The following is a 20,354-nucleotide window of genomic DNA, read 5'->3' as shown; positions in this document are numbered from 1 at the left end:
TTTTGCAAAGAAAAAGATCGTTCCAATTAAATGCATTTGCGTGGTTTGCGACTTCACGCCAGTGTTAGACATCCTTCAGTCCACAGTAGGCACTTTCATTTGTAGCCTCCTTTTATTTCATCTATTTCAGTTGAATATAATTCATATCTTGCATGCTAAAGAACGCATTCCCTCCATGCGTCTCTAATGACGTTGTGCTGTGCCAGAATTGAGAGATTAGTATAAAAGCCAAGGTCTCTTCATGAATGGAAATGAATTTCTGGAGAGCGGTCGCCAAGAGGCTTGGTTTTTGTTGGCCCAAATGTGTACGTTGTCAAACCTTATGTGATCAATGCAGAGTTTAAAAAGAATCGATTACGTGAAGATTGGTGGCAGCAGTTCTGACCACGGACAAAACATGTTTTGTTTGCATTGCATCTGTTTTGCTTTGCATGTCCTTGTATCTCTTGAAGCAGTGCTGGCAGATATGGTCTCCCTCTTGAATTGAGCGCGCATCCTACTTCATGGTCCTCCGCAAAGGAGACTCGATCCGTTATCTTCTACACAACGAAAATTCCGCTGCAGCGGAATTTTCTTCTTGTGCACTTTGAGGTAGTCCGTACAAAAAACTTGGTCATGGCTATAACGCCTACCCATAGCAACCTTCAGAGCGTAGGACAGTGATTGCACCAAAGTGAAGCACAATTTGGATGCATAACTTCTATCTCAGGTGGTGTTTGGCTGACTGGCACAGCCGTGCTCGTTGCTGTCGTCTGCTCAGGCGGGCGTCTATCGCGCCGCCCTTTGCACCTGTCCGCGTAACGCATGCTACTCCGTTTACACGAAGGCGTGTAGCGCGGGCCACTCGATCCGCCACATGATCCACACGCTGCGGATCCAGAGACAGGGCGGCAGAGCGACGAGCGGTGAAAAATGTATCGTGTAACGAACGCAATCGACACCCCAGCATTTTCTCGTGCAGAGCGACAAAGCCTGGAAAACCATGTGTGACTACTGTGCTTAGGTTGCACTGCGGTACTCGCCGTTCACCACTGTCGCCATTTGCGATTTCTCACATTCTTACAATGCATGATCGACTCAGCTACACATATTTCGTTGCTTTTATATAAGCGCATTTACTAAAAAAAAACTATCCAGAGGAAGGAAAATGTCCGTGCTGCCCGTCGACGAGGAATATAAGTGGTGTCGCAAATGCATTTAATTGGAACGATCTTTTTCTTTACAAAACTGTTCCCACTTTCCGACAATAGATCATTGCTGTTGTTTAGCGAAGCTCAGAAAAGAAAACAGACATGTTACTGTATTTTCTTGTTACTAGAGATGTCCTTTACGCAGTAGCCACCACGCTCTGGAAACACAATGTTTGACATTTTCTGCTTTTGTTCTAATAAAAATGACGCAACATGTTTTTTCATAATATCATTCTGCAGTCCTTTGAGAACATTTTGGGCGACTTTGAACAAACTTCAGATTGGGTTTTTTTATTATAGATTTTTGAATCGAGGAGTACTTTTGTCTTTTTGGTGTTTCGAGCATGAAAATTTATTACTTCAAAAATTATTAGAGAAATACAAATGCAGAGGTTCATTATTCACATAAAGGCCTATTCATACTGCAAATATGAACGAGCTAAGATGTTCACAGAAGTAGCCATAGCGTCCCAAATTTGACTGATTTTCAAAAACGCAGCGTTTTTCGTGAATTTAAAAAAAACAGAATCTGCTCAGAATTCCATCAAATGATAAGAGCTATTTCCTCTTTACTTCTACTTCCTCTAAAAAGAAAGACATTTGTAATATATAGCTTCAGTAGCTGTCAGCACGCTTCCGAATTTACGAAAACGCACTCTTCATAAAAGGGTCGTCGTCCACCGGCGACACTTGTCGAATTTTCCTGTGTTGAAAAATTTTTTCATTTGAAAACGAACTGCGATTTCGTGCTGTGCAGTCATATGTGCACAACATACAAAATTATCAGGAAAATAGGAAACATCAAATATACACCGTTTTTTGATCTTTCGTGGAATCGACCCCTACTTATTGCGAGTATAAGGAAAGCTTTGAAAAGAGCAATGTTTCGTCGCGTGCATTTCTGTTTTTGTGGCATAGGTACAGTTCTCAGCGCTCCCGTAGTAGAACAAATCGTCCCCATTGTCTCTAAACAGGGCTATCGTCGCATATTATGTTTTAGGGACAGCTGCACGCAGCTCTCCCATAGTATACATTGTACAATACTCTAAATTGTTCACATTTTGTTTAAACACGAAGCATAAATGTAGGCACGGATGTACACAGCTACTCCATAGTAAAGTACACGGAGCACTCTAAATCGGTCACGCTGTTTTTTTTTTTTTTTTCTAATGAGATGTTTTGAGCACTTTAGGGGGACAGCTGCATATATAGTATAGAGTACGCGGTACTCTAAGGCGCTTCTTTTTAAATGCGAAGCATTTCTTAGCGAACCTCTGGCACTTTGAGCGTTTCTATATACGTATCTATCTATCTATCTATCTATCTATCTAGCCGCCTACGTCTGGGTGCTCTCATGATCGCCTCCTTAACTTGGTGTAGACCAAAATTTGCATGGGAGGGTAAGAGCATGTGACGAATATGACTGTCGGGTCATGACATGAATAACGTTAAAATCCTGTCGCGTACGTCGTCAAACCCTTTCCACTAGACACGTGTGGCACATACCCGTTTACCACGGGCCGCGGTGTACGGGTATGCGCCACAGGTGATTGACAGTTTATATCTACCCAGGAACGGCGAGAACAGACACTGATAACTTAAATGCTAGAGCGTTGAGGAAAACCCACATCGGCAGCGTTGACTCAACGAATGGAAAGAATGAACATTAGAATCCCAGCAGGAATCGAACCCAGGCATTCTGCGTGGCAATGAGGTATTCTACCACTGAGCCATGCCAGGTCTATAAACTGGTTTGGAAAAACAGCCTACGCAGGCGCAATACCGGTGAAACGTCAATTGTGGTTGTGGTGCTTGCTATCTAATTTTGCAAGAAAGCAATAAACACTACATGGTACTCCTACGATGTGTACTCCTACGATACAGGTGTCATATCATATGAACGTCTGTAGTTCCAGTGTTGGCTCCGCTTTTATAGCAGTCTAATAAACATTATGATCGTATTTCCATTATTCAGCAAGCTATATTGAAGCATTGCTCGACCCCGGAGATATACATTAACGAAACTTACATATGATATCCACATCACCGCACCGTAAGGTGCAATTCGATCACCAGAACGACGCAGTGTCCTCTTCATTTCTTACGACGCTGGGCGATGGCCTCATGCTGACCAAGGATGGTGCCAGATTGATTGACAGCCGCTTTGTAGACTACGCTACGTAGGCCACGTACGCCCAGGTAGTCTACGAATACGACAAACACCATCCACTGATGTTGGTCTACGTAGCACTATCCAGGCCTACCAGCCTTGACCGCCTATACCTCACCAACGCGAAGGGTGGCTCCAGGTTCCGACATGTCGCCGGCTCCGTCGACAGACAATTTTTCGACACAATGACCGAGGCATCCACGTATACCAACAGCTCTACTATACCACATACTTCACTACACATGGACCCCTCGTCACCACCAACACGACCGGATCCTATAACAAGTCATGACCAGCTACTGGTGCTCACTGATCACGGTGATGATGCCCTTGTCCAAGAACTGTCAAGAACTTCTTGCACACATGCACACGGGTTCGTGAAACGTGCGTGCGTATATATATATATATGTATATATATATATATATATATATATATATATATATATATATATATATATATATATATATATATATATATATATATCTTTAGCGTCATTTTGTAACGTGTCGCTAAGTAAAACACTTACGCCCCAGTCACCTACCCGCCGCATGCTTCGCATAATGACGACTCCCACGGTACGTGGGATCTGCCGAATTTTTTTTTCTCCGGACACGTGTTTGCCGAGATGAATAGTTTCTTCCTGGTGCGACTGCATACAGCTCACTCGTAGTAGAGCATTGAGTAATCTGAATCGTTTACCATTTCTTCTAATCACTTTGTGCACGCAAAAGAAAAAAAAAAACAAATGTGCTCCTTCACTGACCTCATTTCTGTGATTCATGTCAGTCAATCCTGGGTGAAGATCGACATAGCACACTTTCGTGTTAAAAAAAAGGTGGGGGGGGGGGGGGTGTTAAAGGGGTGGTGCCATCAAATTTCGAGGCTATAACAAGCCTGTTGTGGGTTTCCTCTGTATGCAAGGACACTCCACACGAAGGGTCGGACACAGCAAACGTTTAGAATATATTTTAATTTACTTCCAAAGTGTACCTAAATGCCCATTCTCCCGCTCGAAACCCATCGCTAGCGCACCAACTCTGACGTAGCTGTATAGGAAAGGCAACGAAAGTTGTAGTGACGTCACACCAGGTCTGCTGTAGTGACGTGAGTGACCCCGGACCTCCGCCACCTCCGCAACGTACGTACCGGCTGCAGTGAACTAGAATATATTCTAGTTCAATATAGTACCGGCAAAGCATCGGTTGCTACATCACTCGCCGAGTTTCGATCGCTTCCTGGCTAAGTGCGTCACAGCCTTGTGTGGCCATGTGACCATGCCTCCTACACTTCTACGTCACTGCCCAACCTTGGCGCCCAGAAACCGAAACCGAAAGTTGTCCACATCAAAAGGCGATATTAAATTATTTAACGAGAATGCATGAATCTTGGTGCGTGCATCATGCTTCCTGGAGCAATAGGAAACGCTTACAGCAAAGAACGCGCAAGCCACAAACATGGTGGCACCACCCCTTTAAGTGCGCCACGACCGGAGTTCGCCCATGCGTGGGATGAAAAAGAAAAAAAAAACAAATGTGCTCCTTCACTGACGTCACTTCCGTGACGGAATTGATGTCAGTCAATTCGAGATAAAGCCCAGCATAAAACACGCTCGTGTAAAAAATGGGCTCTAAACAAATGACATCTCTGAGCATGGAGCGCGTACAGTGCAACAGGCAAGTAGAGCGGATGTAGGACGCGCTCAAAGATGCCTTGCGAACTAGCTCTGATACACTGAAGAGAAAAACTATGTTACTCGTATTAGTCGACTACCCCTTTTACGACCGCAAAAACACCATTCTTGCCGCTAAATCACGCTTTGTAAACAAAACAGACAATGTGCAAAAAATAGAAAACACAGGTGGCAGCACCACCCTCGAGCTTCCCGCACGAACTGTAACGTCACATACTTTGACGACGTCTCCTAAGACCTACATAACCTATCGGTAAAAGTAGATTACATTAAAGGAGCACTAACATCAAATTTCAAGATCGAGATGTGCCCATCATTCGATCGCTTGGTATGCATAGGTCTTCTTGGCCAAATTTGAACGGCATCCGTCGCGTGGAAGTTATTTTAATTCGATGTCAAACAGCGTAGGAGAAAAAACAAAAAATCGGCTGCCCTGCAACATCGACACTAGTGCTACGTGTTCGGTGTGATACATTGCACAAAAATCAACCCTGAGTGACGATACGCTAGTAACAATGACGTCGACGATCTCTGAGTGTGTTTGGAGCCGACTGCCAGCCATGCTTTCACTCTCTTTGCTGTGTCGAAGCGTGCGGCGTGCGTTTGCGGGGCGCACATGCACAATACGACGACTGGCACCCGGCGAGGCCTATTGTTCCGCACCCCTCTCGCTTTGTTGTCGGGCTGCTCTCGAGGTAGTTTTCGTGAGGGGTCACGCGCTTAACAGGTTTAACCCATACCGAGGCACCCACATACTTTCAATCTCTACCGCGCGCGGGGCCCCGATTTGAAAACCGCGCTTTCTACGTCACCACAGCTTGAGTGCACGTGGTCTTGGACGCTCCCCGCATGGGTCGCTAGTTTCTTGTGGTTTTTAGGCGGGTGTTTTGAAGTGACGCTAAAATGGTCACAATTAACTACGCTAGAATTAGTTATACGATACGCTGGAGCATTTACGATTTAACTTAGGGATTACCAGACCCAAAGCTACAAATTACAGTAAAAAAGTCACCAACAAAAATTTTGCTGTCAGGGGTCCTTTAAGTTCTAAACGAGCTACGGAATTAATCAACATACCAAGTTTCAGAATATTTTAGGCACTTAATCTGGCCAAATGCGAAACAAAAAAATTACCGACGATTACGATACTGCCTAATGCGAATCCTGAGCGCAGCTTCGTGTTGAAGCAAGGCCAACTCTGTTTGAAGTTTTGGCTTTCCGCAAGGTATCGACTACGCCACAAATCGTAATTTTTGTGAAGTAGGACAGCACCCACTACGCCATTATCCGTCTTTCTGCGGATAAGCGAGGTACCCGCTATACATCTGTAAGGCATGTGCACTTTGTTGATGCTGCATGTGGCTGATGATGATGAGGAATTATGGCTGAGCACTTTGCAGTGGGTGGGAAGCATTAAACTACACACTCTTTGCGCAATTAGCATTGCGTGATGACTAGTTATTTTACCTTTCTGCCACACTATATTACATAGGTTAACGCGATTCCTTGCCCGACACGACGCCTGTATGGGGTCTCTTTGCAAATGAGTTTCAAGCACCAGCGTGCCTCTGTGCACTAAAAAAATAACAAAAAGAAAACGTGGCTCTGTGGTAGAATGAATACTCGACTGCCACGCAGAGGCCCCGGGTTCAAATCCCATTTCATCCTGGGTATTTTATTTTTTCACGTCTATCGGTTACGTCACCGACGGCGACGCCGCTCAACGCAGGAACGGGCGCCTAAGAGCTGCGCTCTAAAAAAAAAAAAACAACTGAAATCTGTCCGTTACGTATACGTACGGATACCGGGGGTTCAGGCGGGACCCGCCACGGTGGTCTAGAAAAAAAAAACAGTACATATAGTGGTTATCGTCTCTACTACGGCGTCCCTCATGATCATATCGTGGTTTTGGGACGTTATAAACCCCAACTATTACTACCATTTAGTCGGTAAATTCAAAAATGAAACTTATTAACGTTAGTTTTCCTTCTGTAATTGACTGTTGACTGCAAAATGAACAGCAGATTTCTAAAAATATAATTTATCGCTCTAAACTGATTTAGTGTTTCGCTTCGGTGTCCTTTTAAAACAATGACACTTCGCTGTTACCGCACACACAAGAGGACGCAACAAAATTTAAGTCCGCCAGACCAGAGGATGCTCCCATAAAAAGAATTCGATCAACTACAAGTTCAGAAATTTTAGTATTTTAGGGCTACGTCCGACAGACACATCCACGTGTCGAGATGAAGCACCCACTTAGCCGAGTGCTGCCTCCATCCACCATTCAGCCTTACCGCATTGTTCCATTTTTCCAAACGCTAAGCTACTAAGCTTGTTTTCAATGAAGTCGTTCAACGTATTCGCAAAACCAAGCATTGAAGGACTCTGGCAAAACATATCGCCTCCAGTGCTAAAGTGTCACATTTTGCAACTTTGTCCAGCTCGCCATCTTGTAAGCTCCGATTGGCTCGAAATGCCTCCATCGCAGACTTTGAGTGTCGGCGTCTATCGATTTCCAGGCAAAAAAAAAATAAATAAAAGAAACCCTTCTGCGCTACAGAGTACTACAGCGCTTGTGGTTCTATTAGCGACGCTGCATCGCGTAAGTTTATGAAGCCTGCAGCAGCCGTGCTGTGACCAGGTGCTGGTAGGGAATGTACTGTTGGACCCATAGGCGTGCGCACAGAGAGGGGGGGGGGGGGCGCAAGGTCAGCCCCATACATTGACATAACAGAGAGGGGGGCGCTGCGACTCGGGGGGCGCAATGTCAGCGCCATACATTGACATAATTGGGAGGGGGGGCGCTGCGACGAACCTTCGCCCCCCCCCCCCCCCCCCCTCAAAGGGAACCCTGTGCAAGCCTATGGTTGGACCAATGTTGTGTCGTTCATTGTTGTACCCAGATTGGTGGACCATTTACTGCAGCGTCGTGAATTATGCAGAGCGTTTACGCCTGCATCTTTCGTCTTTGTCTCTCGTACACGCCACACGTGCCACGATCTGCCGTTCCTGCTCACAATTTATTTCCCACCTCCTGCAGGCATTACAAGAGATCACGCTGAACGTCTACGAGAACCTCGGCATCGCTTCCAGCGTGCCGACCGCATCGTCAATAAGCAGTGCCGACGAGAGCCCGAACCTGAGCACACGAGAAGCACCACGCGAGCAAGGGGCAAAAGAAGCATCAAAAGCAAGCGGTCCCAAAGCGGGTGCCCGAAAAGCGGTTAGCCCGAAACCGAGCGTCCGAAAAGCCGGTAGCTCAAAACCGTGCAAACCATTGAGCGGCAGTACCCCAATGACAAGCAACCCAAAACCGAGTGCCCCAATGGCCAGCAGCCCAAAACCGAGTACCCCAAAGGTGAGCAGCCCAAAAGCCAGCAGCTCGAAGCCAAGTAGCCCTACAACCAATACCGTACTCGAATCACGTGCCAGAGACCGCAAATGGAGCAGGGTTAACCCTGCTGCTGACAAGCCCAAAGATAGCGAACCCAAAGGGACTGAACCCAAATCCAAGGGAAAAAAGTGAAGGTTGTATGCGTGTGTATGAGGACAGCACACACGTGACATGCGCCACAAATATTTATTGTATTCGTATCTCGCTTATAACGATTTATAGATTAAGCGCTCCAGAATCGTAGCCAGCAGAGTATGGTAGAAATAATAAATAATGTCATATTCCTTGCTTAAGTCTAAAATTAATATAAGAATGTGCACTTCCCGTACATACTATGTTTAAAATGTGTTGCTCTGTAAACATGAGCATCTCATTGCATAAAGCTTTCCACATACATCACAGTCTGCAATGTTTCTCACTATAAAGCTGACATTACAGTGAAACCTCGGTGATACGATCACGGCTCATACAAATTTCGGGGTGATACGAATGCTTCTTTGGTCCCGGCCAGGGCTCATTGGCCTGCACTGTAACGGAGTACGGTTGTTGCGAACGGATTTTCACCCCGCGACGTTTGATACGAACGTACGCTACCGCGCAGGTACGAAGAAGTGCTGTCCGCGCTGTCGTGGAAGACGCGCCAAGCACATGCGGGCGCAGAAACGTAAGCGCGGGCATGCGCGCCGCGCCGCCAATTCATCAGAATCACGGTGTGAAAAAAACTTTTCTTACAGTGATCAGAATAAACCTTCAGTGACGCGTCGTAGCCTCCGAGATTGTGCGCGCGAATCTTGGAGGCCCTATTGAACCTCCGTGTGTTTTCCCGTTTAGATTACAAGCCATGGAATCTCCATATGGAACCTCCGTGCAAGCGATGTCCTCATGCATCAAACATCCCATGAAAAGCGGACGAGGACCGAAAGGAGGATCTCGCGAAAAACGTCCGAAAAACATTTGGAGGATCTCTCGAAAAACATCCCCAACATCACCGCGATAAGAAAATAATGACATAGGACTGCGGTTCTGAAATTTTCTGGCCTTCATCTATCGCGTCAAAGCGCTCTTTAAGTCACTTTCGCCGCACTACTCTGGTGTCACGCGAAAAAAACATACTGAGATTTGGAAGGGACTAATAGCGGCTGTCGCGGGTCGTAACACCTCTGGTTCGATAATTACACGCGCACGCACGGGCCGTATATTTACGAGTGCGTATATTTATGAGTGAGTCTAAAAACTTAAGTGGCAATCATTCAGAGCTGTTTGTGACTTTGCTGCGGCCCCGAAAAACAATAACTGAAAATGTACGCCAGCTTTCTTTTGTCGCATGCAAATTTACCATACTTTCTAGTGATACGAATTTCGGATGATACGAATATTTTTGGTGATCCCGCGAGATTCGTATCACCGAGGTTTTACTGTATTAAAGGCGCACAACTGCTAATTTCACCCGCACAGGTTCATTGTTAGAACAGAAAATGAAGACCAACGTTTCATATTTCAATTTTGCACTGAAATCTCAGCACCTTAGAAGCAACACCATATAGTTCAGTCTTGTTTCATATTCTGGCCACATCAGCTCAATAAAATGTCCTGAAACTTGCCAGATGTCTGGCTCCCTTTGAACACAATGTAAATTATTTCTACGCGTAAAATTTAAGAGGGCCTTAGCAGAGGCCGTTAAAACGCATGTTATGGAGAGTTGGTGAGGAGACGTCAAGGCAGCATCGCCACCTGTATTTCCCTTTTGCACGTTTTCTGGCTTACAAGCATCTTCCAGAGGCGAGAGGGTGGTTTTTCGTATAAGTGAATGCAGTGGGTGGCAGCTTTTGACTAGCATAAGTGAAGTCTTTTTTTTCTTGAGTGTCCTTTCAAATAACACAATTTTTATCAATGCTCTCACTTTTCATACACTACCATGTACATGTAAGTGTGCACACAGTGTCTGTAGGGTTTCACAGTTGTGGCACTTCATAAGATGAATGAAACTGGCACACCCCAAAGAAAAAAAAAAGGATATGTTTTCACTGCAGAAGTGCAAAAAACAGTTGAAGGCATCTTGAATACGACAGGTTCCCTTTAAATAGTCCCATGTTTCTTCAAGAAACTTCATTTTCAATGTTGAAATTGTGAAGTGGTGGATTCAAACACCATGTGGTGTACTGGGAACACTACCGGTGGAACCACTACTCCATAAGTAAATGTATCAGCACCCCCATGTCAATATGAGGGGTGTGTCAGTTGCAGAACAAACTATTTATTGTTGCATCACTTCAGTTGCAGTAATGAGCTAGTTCAACATGGTATTGCAATGGTTTCAGCTGCAACGTACATCTCGGCGTAACGTGTGTCATAATGTTCACTTCGTTTTATTGCTTCCTTGTTGAAAATTCACCAGGCTCTATATGATGGAAGTGTTGCTTAAACTGAAAATTTCATACAAATCAGTTTCATTAATTCGAGGCTTCACTGTAACTTCATTCCACTTTGATAAATGGTCAAGTTATGAGAAAGTGTATTAGTTTGTATGTAACCTCTAAATCTGTCTGAATTGAGTGGTCATCATGGGCTTTCTGAAAAAGGTATGGGGATGTGATAGAGAATACAGAAAGCTGGGCATCTAGATATTTTATCTGCAAATTTTTAAGGACATAAAGCAATCCTAACTGTGCCAAAGCGGGAGTGACTAAATATAAATAACGAAATACTGATAAAGACAAAGCATGTGCTGGAGGAGAAAGTGAAGCAGCGAGTTAAAACAATTTGTTCACATTAGCTGCTTCAGGCACTAAATGACTAAAGGTTGCAATATGCTGAGAAATCACCGAAAAAAGCACGTCGCTAAAGCCCATAGTATTTTGAAGGCCTGTCTTTGTCAGGCCAGCAATTGATGAACACTGACGTGTGCTCAGTCAAGCACCAATACAGTGAGTGGTATCACATTCACAGAGCAACTCTGCTTTACAAGCCCTAATTGTTGCATTGCATGGCTCAAATTTTTTTTTATACAGTCTTTTATTGCAGCACTGGTCGCACATTCTCTGCATGTTACTCGTGCAGTGCAGAGCATATTGCATTTACATCTTGACTGATTGTACAGCAATATTTCATACAACTAATAAACACAGCTTCATGGTCACAGTCAAATCATACAGTAAAAAAAGGCAAAAAGACAAGTTTGAAGCATAATCTCAACAAAGACATTAGTTGGCTAGTGAGGTGGCAATATATATTCACCCTGTCCAACCAACGAACAGAAGCAAAATGTTGACACATCTGCCTTCCAGTAGAATTATATGCGTAAAAAAATAATGTACTAGCTGTACTGAGTCCCACTGCCATTAAGCGACATCTACTCTCGTTTATTATAATAGTTATTTTGCTGAAACGCACTGGACATTCACGAAAAGGCCGATGCTTAAAACCATAGGAAATTTGCACACTAAGTCATTATAAAAAAAAGCCTAATGAAAATCTGAAACAAGGACATGACATGCATGAAAACCACATACAGGAAGCCAGGGGTGTAGCCAGGGGGATTCACCCCCCCCCCCCCCCCAAAATTTTTCATTTCAGTTTCGCTTGCGTATATATACACACGTACACCTACAAATGCTTGCACAGACATACATAAAGTATGGTTGAACCCCCTCCGAAAAAAATTTCTGGCTACGCCCTGGCAGGAAGCATTCTATTGAGAACTTCGTGGTAAATATCAACAGCAGTATCGCGTTTTGTGCATGTGGCTCCTTTGGTGCCTGTAGTTTAAAGCCCCTCCACCCACGTTTTCTGCCGACCAGCTTAAGTACACCAAGCTACCCTCCTCCTCCATGCTCCTCTCTTAAGGCTCGTCCACACCTGCGACTAGCATCGGTCACGCGACCATTTGTCACTGGCCACAAAGCAACTCAAGGTGACTGCTGTTCACACTTTTGTGCGACCTATACCTATCGCTACACGGAATTCACGTTTGCTCACATTGCCATCGCCCCGTAAAATCGGCCGACATCCTGTTCTGATGCATCTGATTCGTTAAGAGGCTGGCGACTGAAAAATCAAGCAGCGAGTGACGTAGCCAAAGCAGTTGCTTTGCGACCAAAGCGGCCATTGGTGAGCATTTGTGACTAACTTGGTCGCACGAGCGGTGGTAGTCGCAGGTGTGAACGAGCCTTTGCACACTACGTCACATTTCAGTGTCAAGGAACACTTACGTAGCACCATCTTCTTGTTGCAAATGGTACCGACATCATGCTACTATGCGTTGTTTACTTTCATGCTGGCATTACCCTAAAACCAATCCATCCACACTACCACTGTTGGAACGTGCATAGAGGGGCTTTATATTGTGCCACCTGCAGTTTAAACTACGTACAGCACTTCTCTCTAAGTGCATTGCGGTTGCGGTCGGTGATACAGCAGCGTTTGACGCTTCGAATCAGTCTGCAAAGCGGAATCCCCAGGATTCATAAAGTGGAAATCCCACATGCGGAACGAGAAGTGTGGGAAGTGGGACTACCGCATGCGGAACTACCGAATGGAAGTACCAGATGCAGAACTGGTGCATGGGGAAACGGAGGCACACATTGATGGTTGGTGCCGCACTGCAAAAAAAGGTGGTGGCAGCATGTATGGAGGGGCTGCGTGATAAACATGGTATATTCATTTGGGCAAGCCAGCATTCCCAACACAGCACAGACTCCTTTTGTGGAGCAGAAATGGAAACAATAAGAACAGATAAAACATCAACATGGCGGCTGTCTTCCAACTGACCTCTTTATGTACGAACATATGCTCACTGATGCAGCCATATAGTATCTGTGCATATGTACATATATATCACATATTTAACACACATAATATTGGAGTGCACACACTGTATATCAGCGCACATGTAGATATCACATATTTAACGTGTCTTACATTGGAGCACATGTTTATCGAATAAATCTTTATATACATAAATCTATAACTTGCATATGGATGCATTTCCAGATAAAGACAAGGTGGAAGACAGCCACATGCCCAGGTGCTTAGTTCCGGTTGTTTTCGTACCAGGATTGAGCAGAGCTCCTGCCAATGGTTTTACGCCCGTCCCGTCTCAACTCCATCGATAACACTTCCATCCATAACACCACGTACATGGTACTGTACACAGTTCCTTCACATTATAATAAGGTATTTTCAGAAGACTGAAAAATGTCTGACTGTAGCTGCTGAGTTTGTTCACATCGATACAAGGGCGACCTAATGTGCAGAACTATTCAATACTCCGCCACAGTTTAATCATAATAACATGATGGATCTTTTTTAATGCTAAAGTGGTAAAAAAATAATTTTTAAAATAATTTTAAAAAAGACAAAAGCATGTGATGGTCAACGTGAAGACCCTGAGCACTCATTCCCTCTCTCACTTCAGAATAAGTGGGAAAAGAGAAGTTAGGAAGCAGCTGTACTGGCATCAGCTCACATAATATCAGTGTAGGAAAGTTGCAGCAGAACATAAAAGATAAAAAAGGGGACTTTACAATACTCACCTAAAAATTTTTTTTTAAAAACAAGCAATATACCAGCTCCTGTAAGTAATATATCTCATTTTCTGGCTCCTTTGTTTACCATTGACTTGATGCATAAGGAAGGCAACAAAAAGGTGCAATATTGGTATGGTAATTGGTCTCAGAAGAGACTAAGAGACTGCAAAGTGTCCTCCGTTTTGTACATTAACAAACACTTACAATCTCACTTCATTCTGTAACGCAATAATTACTTTCTACATCTTTATGTCTTAATTGCCAGAGACATTTCTTAGTCAGTGTTAAACCAATGATATTTCATTTCAATCTTTCTATTGGTCCCTGGATTTCTTTCATTTCTTTTTTTAATGTACCAAGCTAAATCCCATACGCAAATAGCACTGGCACGGCACGATGATGCTATTGTTTGCAAACTTTATGGACTGAGAAAAGTGCATTAATTTTTTGCGAGCAATGGCGCTTACTGTGCCAAACCAACACCTAGGCTGTCAGACAGTGTGGTGGAGAGCACTACAATAATTTTGACAACATGGTATTTCCAAAAGAGATTTTGAAGTGAGCTGACACATGCTTTGAAAGCTACAGAAAACAGACGCCATAACACACAGCTTGTGCGTGTGATAAAAGAATGATGCTTGACGAGTGTGGTGATTGGGTAATGTACAATATCTTATTCTGACGCTATTGTTGGTCTAAAAATGCTAGGTCTGGTGCCGTGATCATCGTGGCATGATGACATGGAGCAAGATTTGCTCACATCATGTAACAACATGGCTTAGTATGATGACAATGTTCATAAGAAAACAAGAACACTGCGCATCTCTTCTGGCCACACTCGCACATGGCAGTCACAGTGATCGCGAGAATGGAGCAAGCCAATGAATCAATTTATCGTCATGCATTCATGTCTTGCCTACAGAAACTGGTTAATGCAAGGAAGCATTACGGTAAACTATACTAGGGTTCACAGGGTTTGAACATTAAACGAAAGCAAGAAAATGGCATATAACAGATGTCAGATCACCAATTTAAATTAAAAGAGTGCTTTCCCATTTCAGAATGCTGTTGCAGTGGTTAGGAATCGAACCCATGACCTTGTGCCCAAGAAGTGGAACACTGAGCCGCTGCGGAGAAGGGATGTCATGATGATGTGGAATGCATTTCACACCTCTACAGCATTAGAAGAAAGCATTCACAATGTGCTTCCTTACATTTCAGTTTCCCGTGCATTTCAAGGTTTCTCATGCATAACGAATGAGTCGCAGCATAAAGGCAATAAAGAAAAGAACATGCTCCTCTTGATAAGTAACACTTGGTTTAACAAACCATGACTCATCATCCCAACTCTCAATGGAAACTCGTCAAAATGCATGTTCTCTCAATGCCTAAATGAAACAGCATTGCCATGCTTGGACGGATGACTGTTAGCATAGGACCCAAAGAGCGCAGAGCAGTCAGCAACCATTTAAACGTTCAGATTTTTCACTCACCAAGCCAGAATTAAACATGAAATGCACAAGGAAACTGCTTTTACCTTCATGCAATGCCCCTTCTAACTAAGTGATGAGTGTAAGAGCATAATGATAACATTTAAATGAGAAACAAGTGCTACAAACTATAGTGCAATGTGAAGCAATGTGATCGGTCACTTGGAGCAACATGTACACATTCTCATGGTTCTCATAGTCACAAAGCTGGAGAGTTGGGAGTGATTGGAGAGACACTACAGTCATAAAGACTGCTCAGCAATGCTGCCTGCTGCAACTTCACGTGTTCAGCTCTGTTAACAATTGCAAACGCGAGTTTGGCCACAAATGTACAAGGCTGCAGAAAGGCCCTGAAATTTTACTTTTGACCAGCTCCAAAAAAGAAGGTCTTTTCCTAAAAATCACGAAGGCAACAGAAATGAGATTTAGTCGAGAAATGTTACACCTGTCGCTTGTATAAGCACTGTTGATAAATTGTACACATAACTGGTCAGCTCATTAACATAAGCAAGGTATAACAGAAAAGCAGGAACACTGAATGTTAACTGAACACTAAATGTCTGACTTGGAAGCTACTGTACCTTACCACAGAAGCAACACACAGCATGTGAAAACCGAGATGGTCGACCAAATTTGTATGCCTGCTCCCAACATGTTCTTGCGCACACTGCATGGGACTAAGTTATGAAAGTAACATGAATGCAAACACTTGAAAGGTGCAATGCAATTTTGGTGTTGTTCTCCAACAGCTTTCACAGCCTATCAATTTATTAAAAAATGCTGCTCCCTCGGCTCACTCAGTGGATGTGCGTGTTATGTGCCTTTTCATGTTCATAGGCACGTGGCGTTGGTTGGTATGCGAGATAACGCATGTTGCTCTCTATGGCCATGCAAATCATAATGCCTGATAAACTGCACTGTCCCGAAAAGAGCTGTTGGATGTTGCTCTCTATGGCCATGCAAATCATAATGCCTGATAAACTGCACTGTCCCGAAAAGAGCTGTTGGTAAAATCCTGACCACAAAGCTGAACTTACCCAAGATGTAGAAAGTGGAACAGACTAATATTGAGAATTTAGAAGAGTTGCACTGTATCGATGTGGATATTCTGCATAGTACATGTACTGTACCTTTGCCTGAACGTTAAGCTGCAAACATAGTACTTCTGTAGCAGCATATAACAGCTATGGAGAGAATCACATATGAAGTGCTGTACAGTTATGGCGTGCAGGTTTTTACAGACTTCATATTCTTTACCATGAGAATGCAGACTTATTAAGGTATAGGAAATGAAAAAATAACTGTACCTGTAACAACAATGGTCTGTTACCGATCACCTTTTTTGGGCTCTTGACACACCTGACTTTCGGATACTGAAACATCATTATGTAGGTTAGTACTTAAAACACATACGGAAGCTTTCCAAAGTCACAGGAACCGCTTGCATATGCTGATGTCACTGCAGCTGTTCTGTCAAAAAAAAAAGAGAAAGCAACACAGAACAAACACTGGCTGGAAGGCACACATTTGTACATTTGTTTACCCGAAGTTTGGAAAAAGAAGTATGGCTTTTTAAGTCATAACGCGTAGGCAAATGGCAGACAACTGCTTGAAAAACACATGCCTCCAGCTCAGTACAGCCTTTCGCTCTGGTTTTCATTCAAAGACTTATTCACCTGTTCTCCGTGCCTATGTCCATTCAATACCACGTCAGTACGCACAGTATTTGCTCATGAAGTTACGGTCAGGTTTTAAATACACTCATCTGTACATATGGGTCCCCACTGAACTCAGCTGACCCACAAGGAACCTAAGTGATCTGTGCTTTCTTCTTCCATATGAGCCCCGATGATGACCTACAGATGAGGCAGAACTTTCTAAGTTGCTCAATGGGAAACAGTCAGCGTCTCTTTTAATATTAATAATATTTGGAATTTAACATCCCAAAACCACGATATGATTATGAGGGACACCGTAGTGGAGGGCTCCGGAAATTTCGACCACCTGGGTTTCTTTAACGTGCACCTAAATCTAAGTACACGAGCCTTAAACATTTTCGCCTCCATCGAAAATGCAGAAGCCGCAGCCGGGATTCGATCCCGCGACCTTCGGGTCAGCAGTCGAGCGCCATAACCACTAGACCACCGTGGCGAGGCAGCGTCTCTTTTAAAGCTTGCAACTACCTAAACCACAGGATGGTAAAAGCTACTGCTGACACCACCCATCTACTGCCTGCGGATCCAACATTTCAACTGTGGACAATGACACAGTCAACACGAGGATACATCAACTCAAAGCGCTCCTCGAGGTTGTCGTAAATCTGTGGCCCTTTGCCTGCTTTTTACAAGGTAGGACCACTTGACATAACACAGAAGTGAAAAGTAAGAGAGTGAGTATGAGATGATTAACCACATATGTGGCAGTCAAACCAAAAGGAAATATCAACTAAGCAGCGGAATCTCTGACAATGTCACAAATGACACCTTCTCACGCATGTGTTCCATGCACAACTCTCAGTCCAGAACTGGTGCATAACTTAACTTTCACACTTCTTCCTTGTAAACAAACAGATCGCTAGTAGTGCCAGAATCTTAAAACTTTACAGCGTGAATCAGCACTTTTAAATGGCCAGGCCAACAGCTAGAGGGTGCGCTAGCCATACATAAAATGGTGGCTCAAACTAAAGCTGTTAGATTCATCCCCATCTCTGTCGCAAATGAAACATTTAGGCCGAGGAACCACAATCTACTTTTCGATTAGAATTTCTGCCAGTGGGCATTTTCAATACCAATGTCCGAATCAACGGTAAAAACACGCTAAATTGCGGCACTACGGACTGGCATGGAAAACCGGTCATTGTGTGCCGGGGCTGAACTCGACTGATTGTTGGTTTCTCCTACGCAACAGTGGGCATCGTAAGCCGCCCAAGACACGACCAAACAAGTCGACCATGAAGGTCATAGGAAGAGAATGCACCGACATCTGAAGTGTGCGCGAGCCTTCAAGACGTCACGAGCCGTGCCTTGTCACTCGTCGTAGGAGCGCACTCCACCGAGAGCTGGTGATCCACAGACGACGGCGCATCGTTCACGGAAGGTGCCTCTGGCGTCGGAGACGTTGCGGCGGCTGCGGCAGCCGGGGACGAAGAGCCGTTCTTGCTGGGAATGCGCATGGCACCGGGAAGCACCAGTGTGGTCACGTTGTTCTGGCCCCCACGCAGCGCGGTCCACACGAAGCAGGGTAGAAGCAGGATGAGTGCGATCACGCCAAAGATGATTGTTCCAATGGCCCACCAGGTGGCCTCCACAGTAACAGGATCTGCAGCAAAACAATTTCGGACTATTTTTTTTTTGCAGAGCGAAGCAACTTGGAGTGCCTCAGTGTGATGCTTAGGAATACTGTAGGGTATTTCAGCACCTTTGTATTGACTGATACTGTCAACTCAACAATAAGTTATTACACAAGTGGAATGAATACAGTAAAATAACAAAAAAATCTGTTAGCAATTCTTGCCAGGGTGTGAAAAATGAAAACACTATTAGTGGTATGAGAAAGGTAACAGACATCAATATTGTTTTCTGAGAAAGAACAAACAATCTTATGGAGGAACAATGACTCGCGTCTGCACTGCAGATACACGCACATGCACAGAACTACCCCTGCTGAAACTGCGTAGTCACTCTTGAATAAAGAACTACCACACTGCAAATATAAATTCACTGTGCTCCTCATTCATTACAGTTTCAAGTACAAGGTTGAGAAGGAGCTAAAGGCAGGCATGCACTCACTGGGACACTGCTCGGGCAGGGGGACCTGCGTCCCACCGCAGTGATTGTGGCCATCGCAGAAGATATCCGAAGCAATGCAGCGCTTATTGTAGCACTCGTGCCTCGTGCTGGGGCAGCTACCATCACTGCTCACTGCAAAAAGGAAAAGAAAGGGCTCAGTGCAACACACATCATGAGACAAGGATGGAGCTTTTTAACGAACTGCATAGTAGCTGTTCAAAGACAAAAAAAGATTGGTGTCCCCGTAGCATCCTGCTTATCAGGTAGTATCCACATAGCAATTGTTCTTGCACAAATTCCGTAAATAGCTCTGTAGAATTATGAAGCAGTTTAATTTATTTTCGACACCAATATCACAATGAGTGGTGAGAACAACCTGAACTGTCAGAAAGCGGCACAGTGGGCTGGGACAGAAAAACTGTCGTGTGCTAAGGCCGAATGTAACAGTGTGCAGATTGCTCTCGCACATCGAGGGCATTAAAACCCGACCGAACAACAGTGAAACATGTCGGCCACCAAGGTCACCGTGCAAAAGAATGCGCCGATATTTACGGTGCACGCAACCTGTGGGTGCACAGCTGCGTTGCAAAAGCGTTGGTTTTGTAGCGTTAGCTACACTGGCCAAGCTGGAGCAGTTTCGCGTGGCAGTCTGAGAGCTGTGCTGCACATGCGCGAGGATCAGTGACGTCACACGGCGCGCAGCTGGCGCACCGGAGCTGCCGCCGCCGCTGCGTGCCTCGTCGATCTGCGCATTCCAGAGGAGTGACGTCACAGCCGCGGCAGACATACTGTCGCCGGCGCGCGCCCAACTGTGTGCCTCCATTGCGCAGTGGCCGTCTGACGCTGCGCCGGGCGTTGGGGCCATAGAGACGGCAGCGTGTTACTACACTGACCACCGAGTCGTGTTTGTGGCAATAGAGAAATGGCGTTGAGCAAAAAATATATATACATGCGTCACATAATGCATATACCGTGTGTGTGTCATTGAAGCAGCAGTGAGCATGATAAGCTAATCCTAGACAACCAGGAGAGCTAAGAATAATCAGCTGAACCAGCTCACGCTACGTATATCCTGGCAGAGCCGAGCTAAGCCACTACAACTT

The 20,354-nt window shown here is 44.6% G+C and overlaps 1 protein-coding gene across 2 annotated transcripts in view; it reads right to left on the bottom strand.

Moving 5' to 3' along the window:
- Positions 1-20,354, bottom strand: part of LOC119405030 (uncharacterized) — a 122,647-nt gene that overhangs the window by 87,264 nt on the left and 15,029 nt on the right. The window contains exons 3-4 of one of the 2 annotated variants that reach the window (XR_007417520.1): positions 19,252-19,383; positions 17,570-18,781 (exon numbers count right to left, since the gene is read on the bottom strand). Coding sequence is in view for 1 of the 2 variants with exons in the window: in XM_037671781.2 (XP_037527709.1) it covers positions 18,465-18,781; positions 19,252-19,383 (449 nt within the window). In the remaining variant the exon portion in view is untranslated. Of the gene's footprint in view, positions 1-14,846; positions 18,782-19,251; positions 19,384-20,354 lie in introns of those variants that run through there. The other variant, XM_037671781.2, reaches the window with a different exon arrangement.

This window comes from Rhipicephalus sanguineus, chromosome 9 (assembly GCF_013339695.2).
Source record: "Rhipicephalus sanguineus isolate Rsan-2018 chromosome 9, BIME_Rsan_1.4, whole genome shotgun sequence".
Classification (NCBI taxonomy): domain Eukaryota; kingdom Metazoa; phylum Arthropoda; class Arachnida; order Ixodida; family Ixodidae; genus Rhipicephalus; species Rhipicephalus sanguineus.
This window is presented reverse-complemented; position numbering and strand designations above follow the sequence as displayed.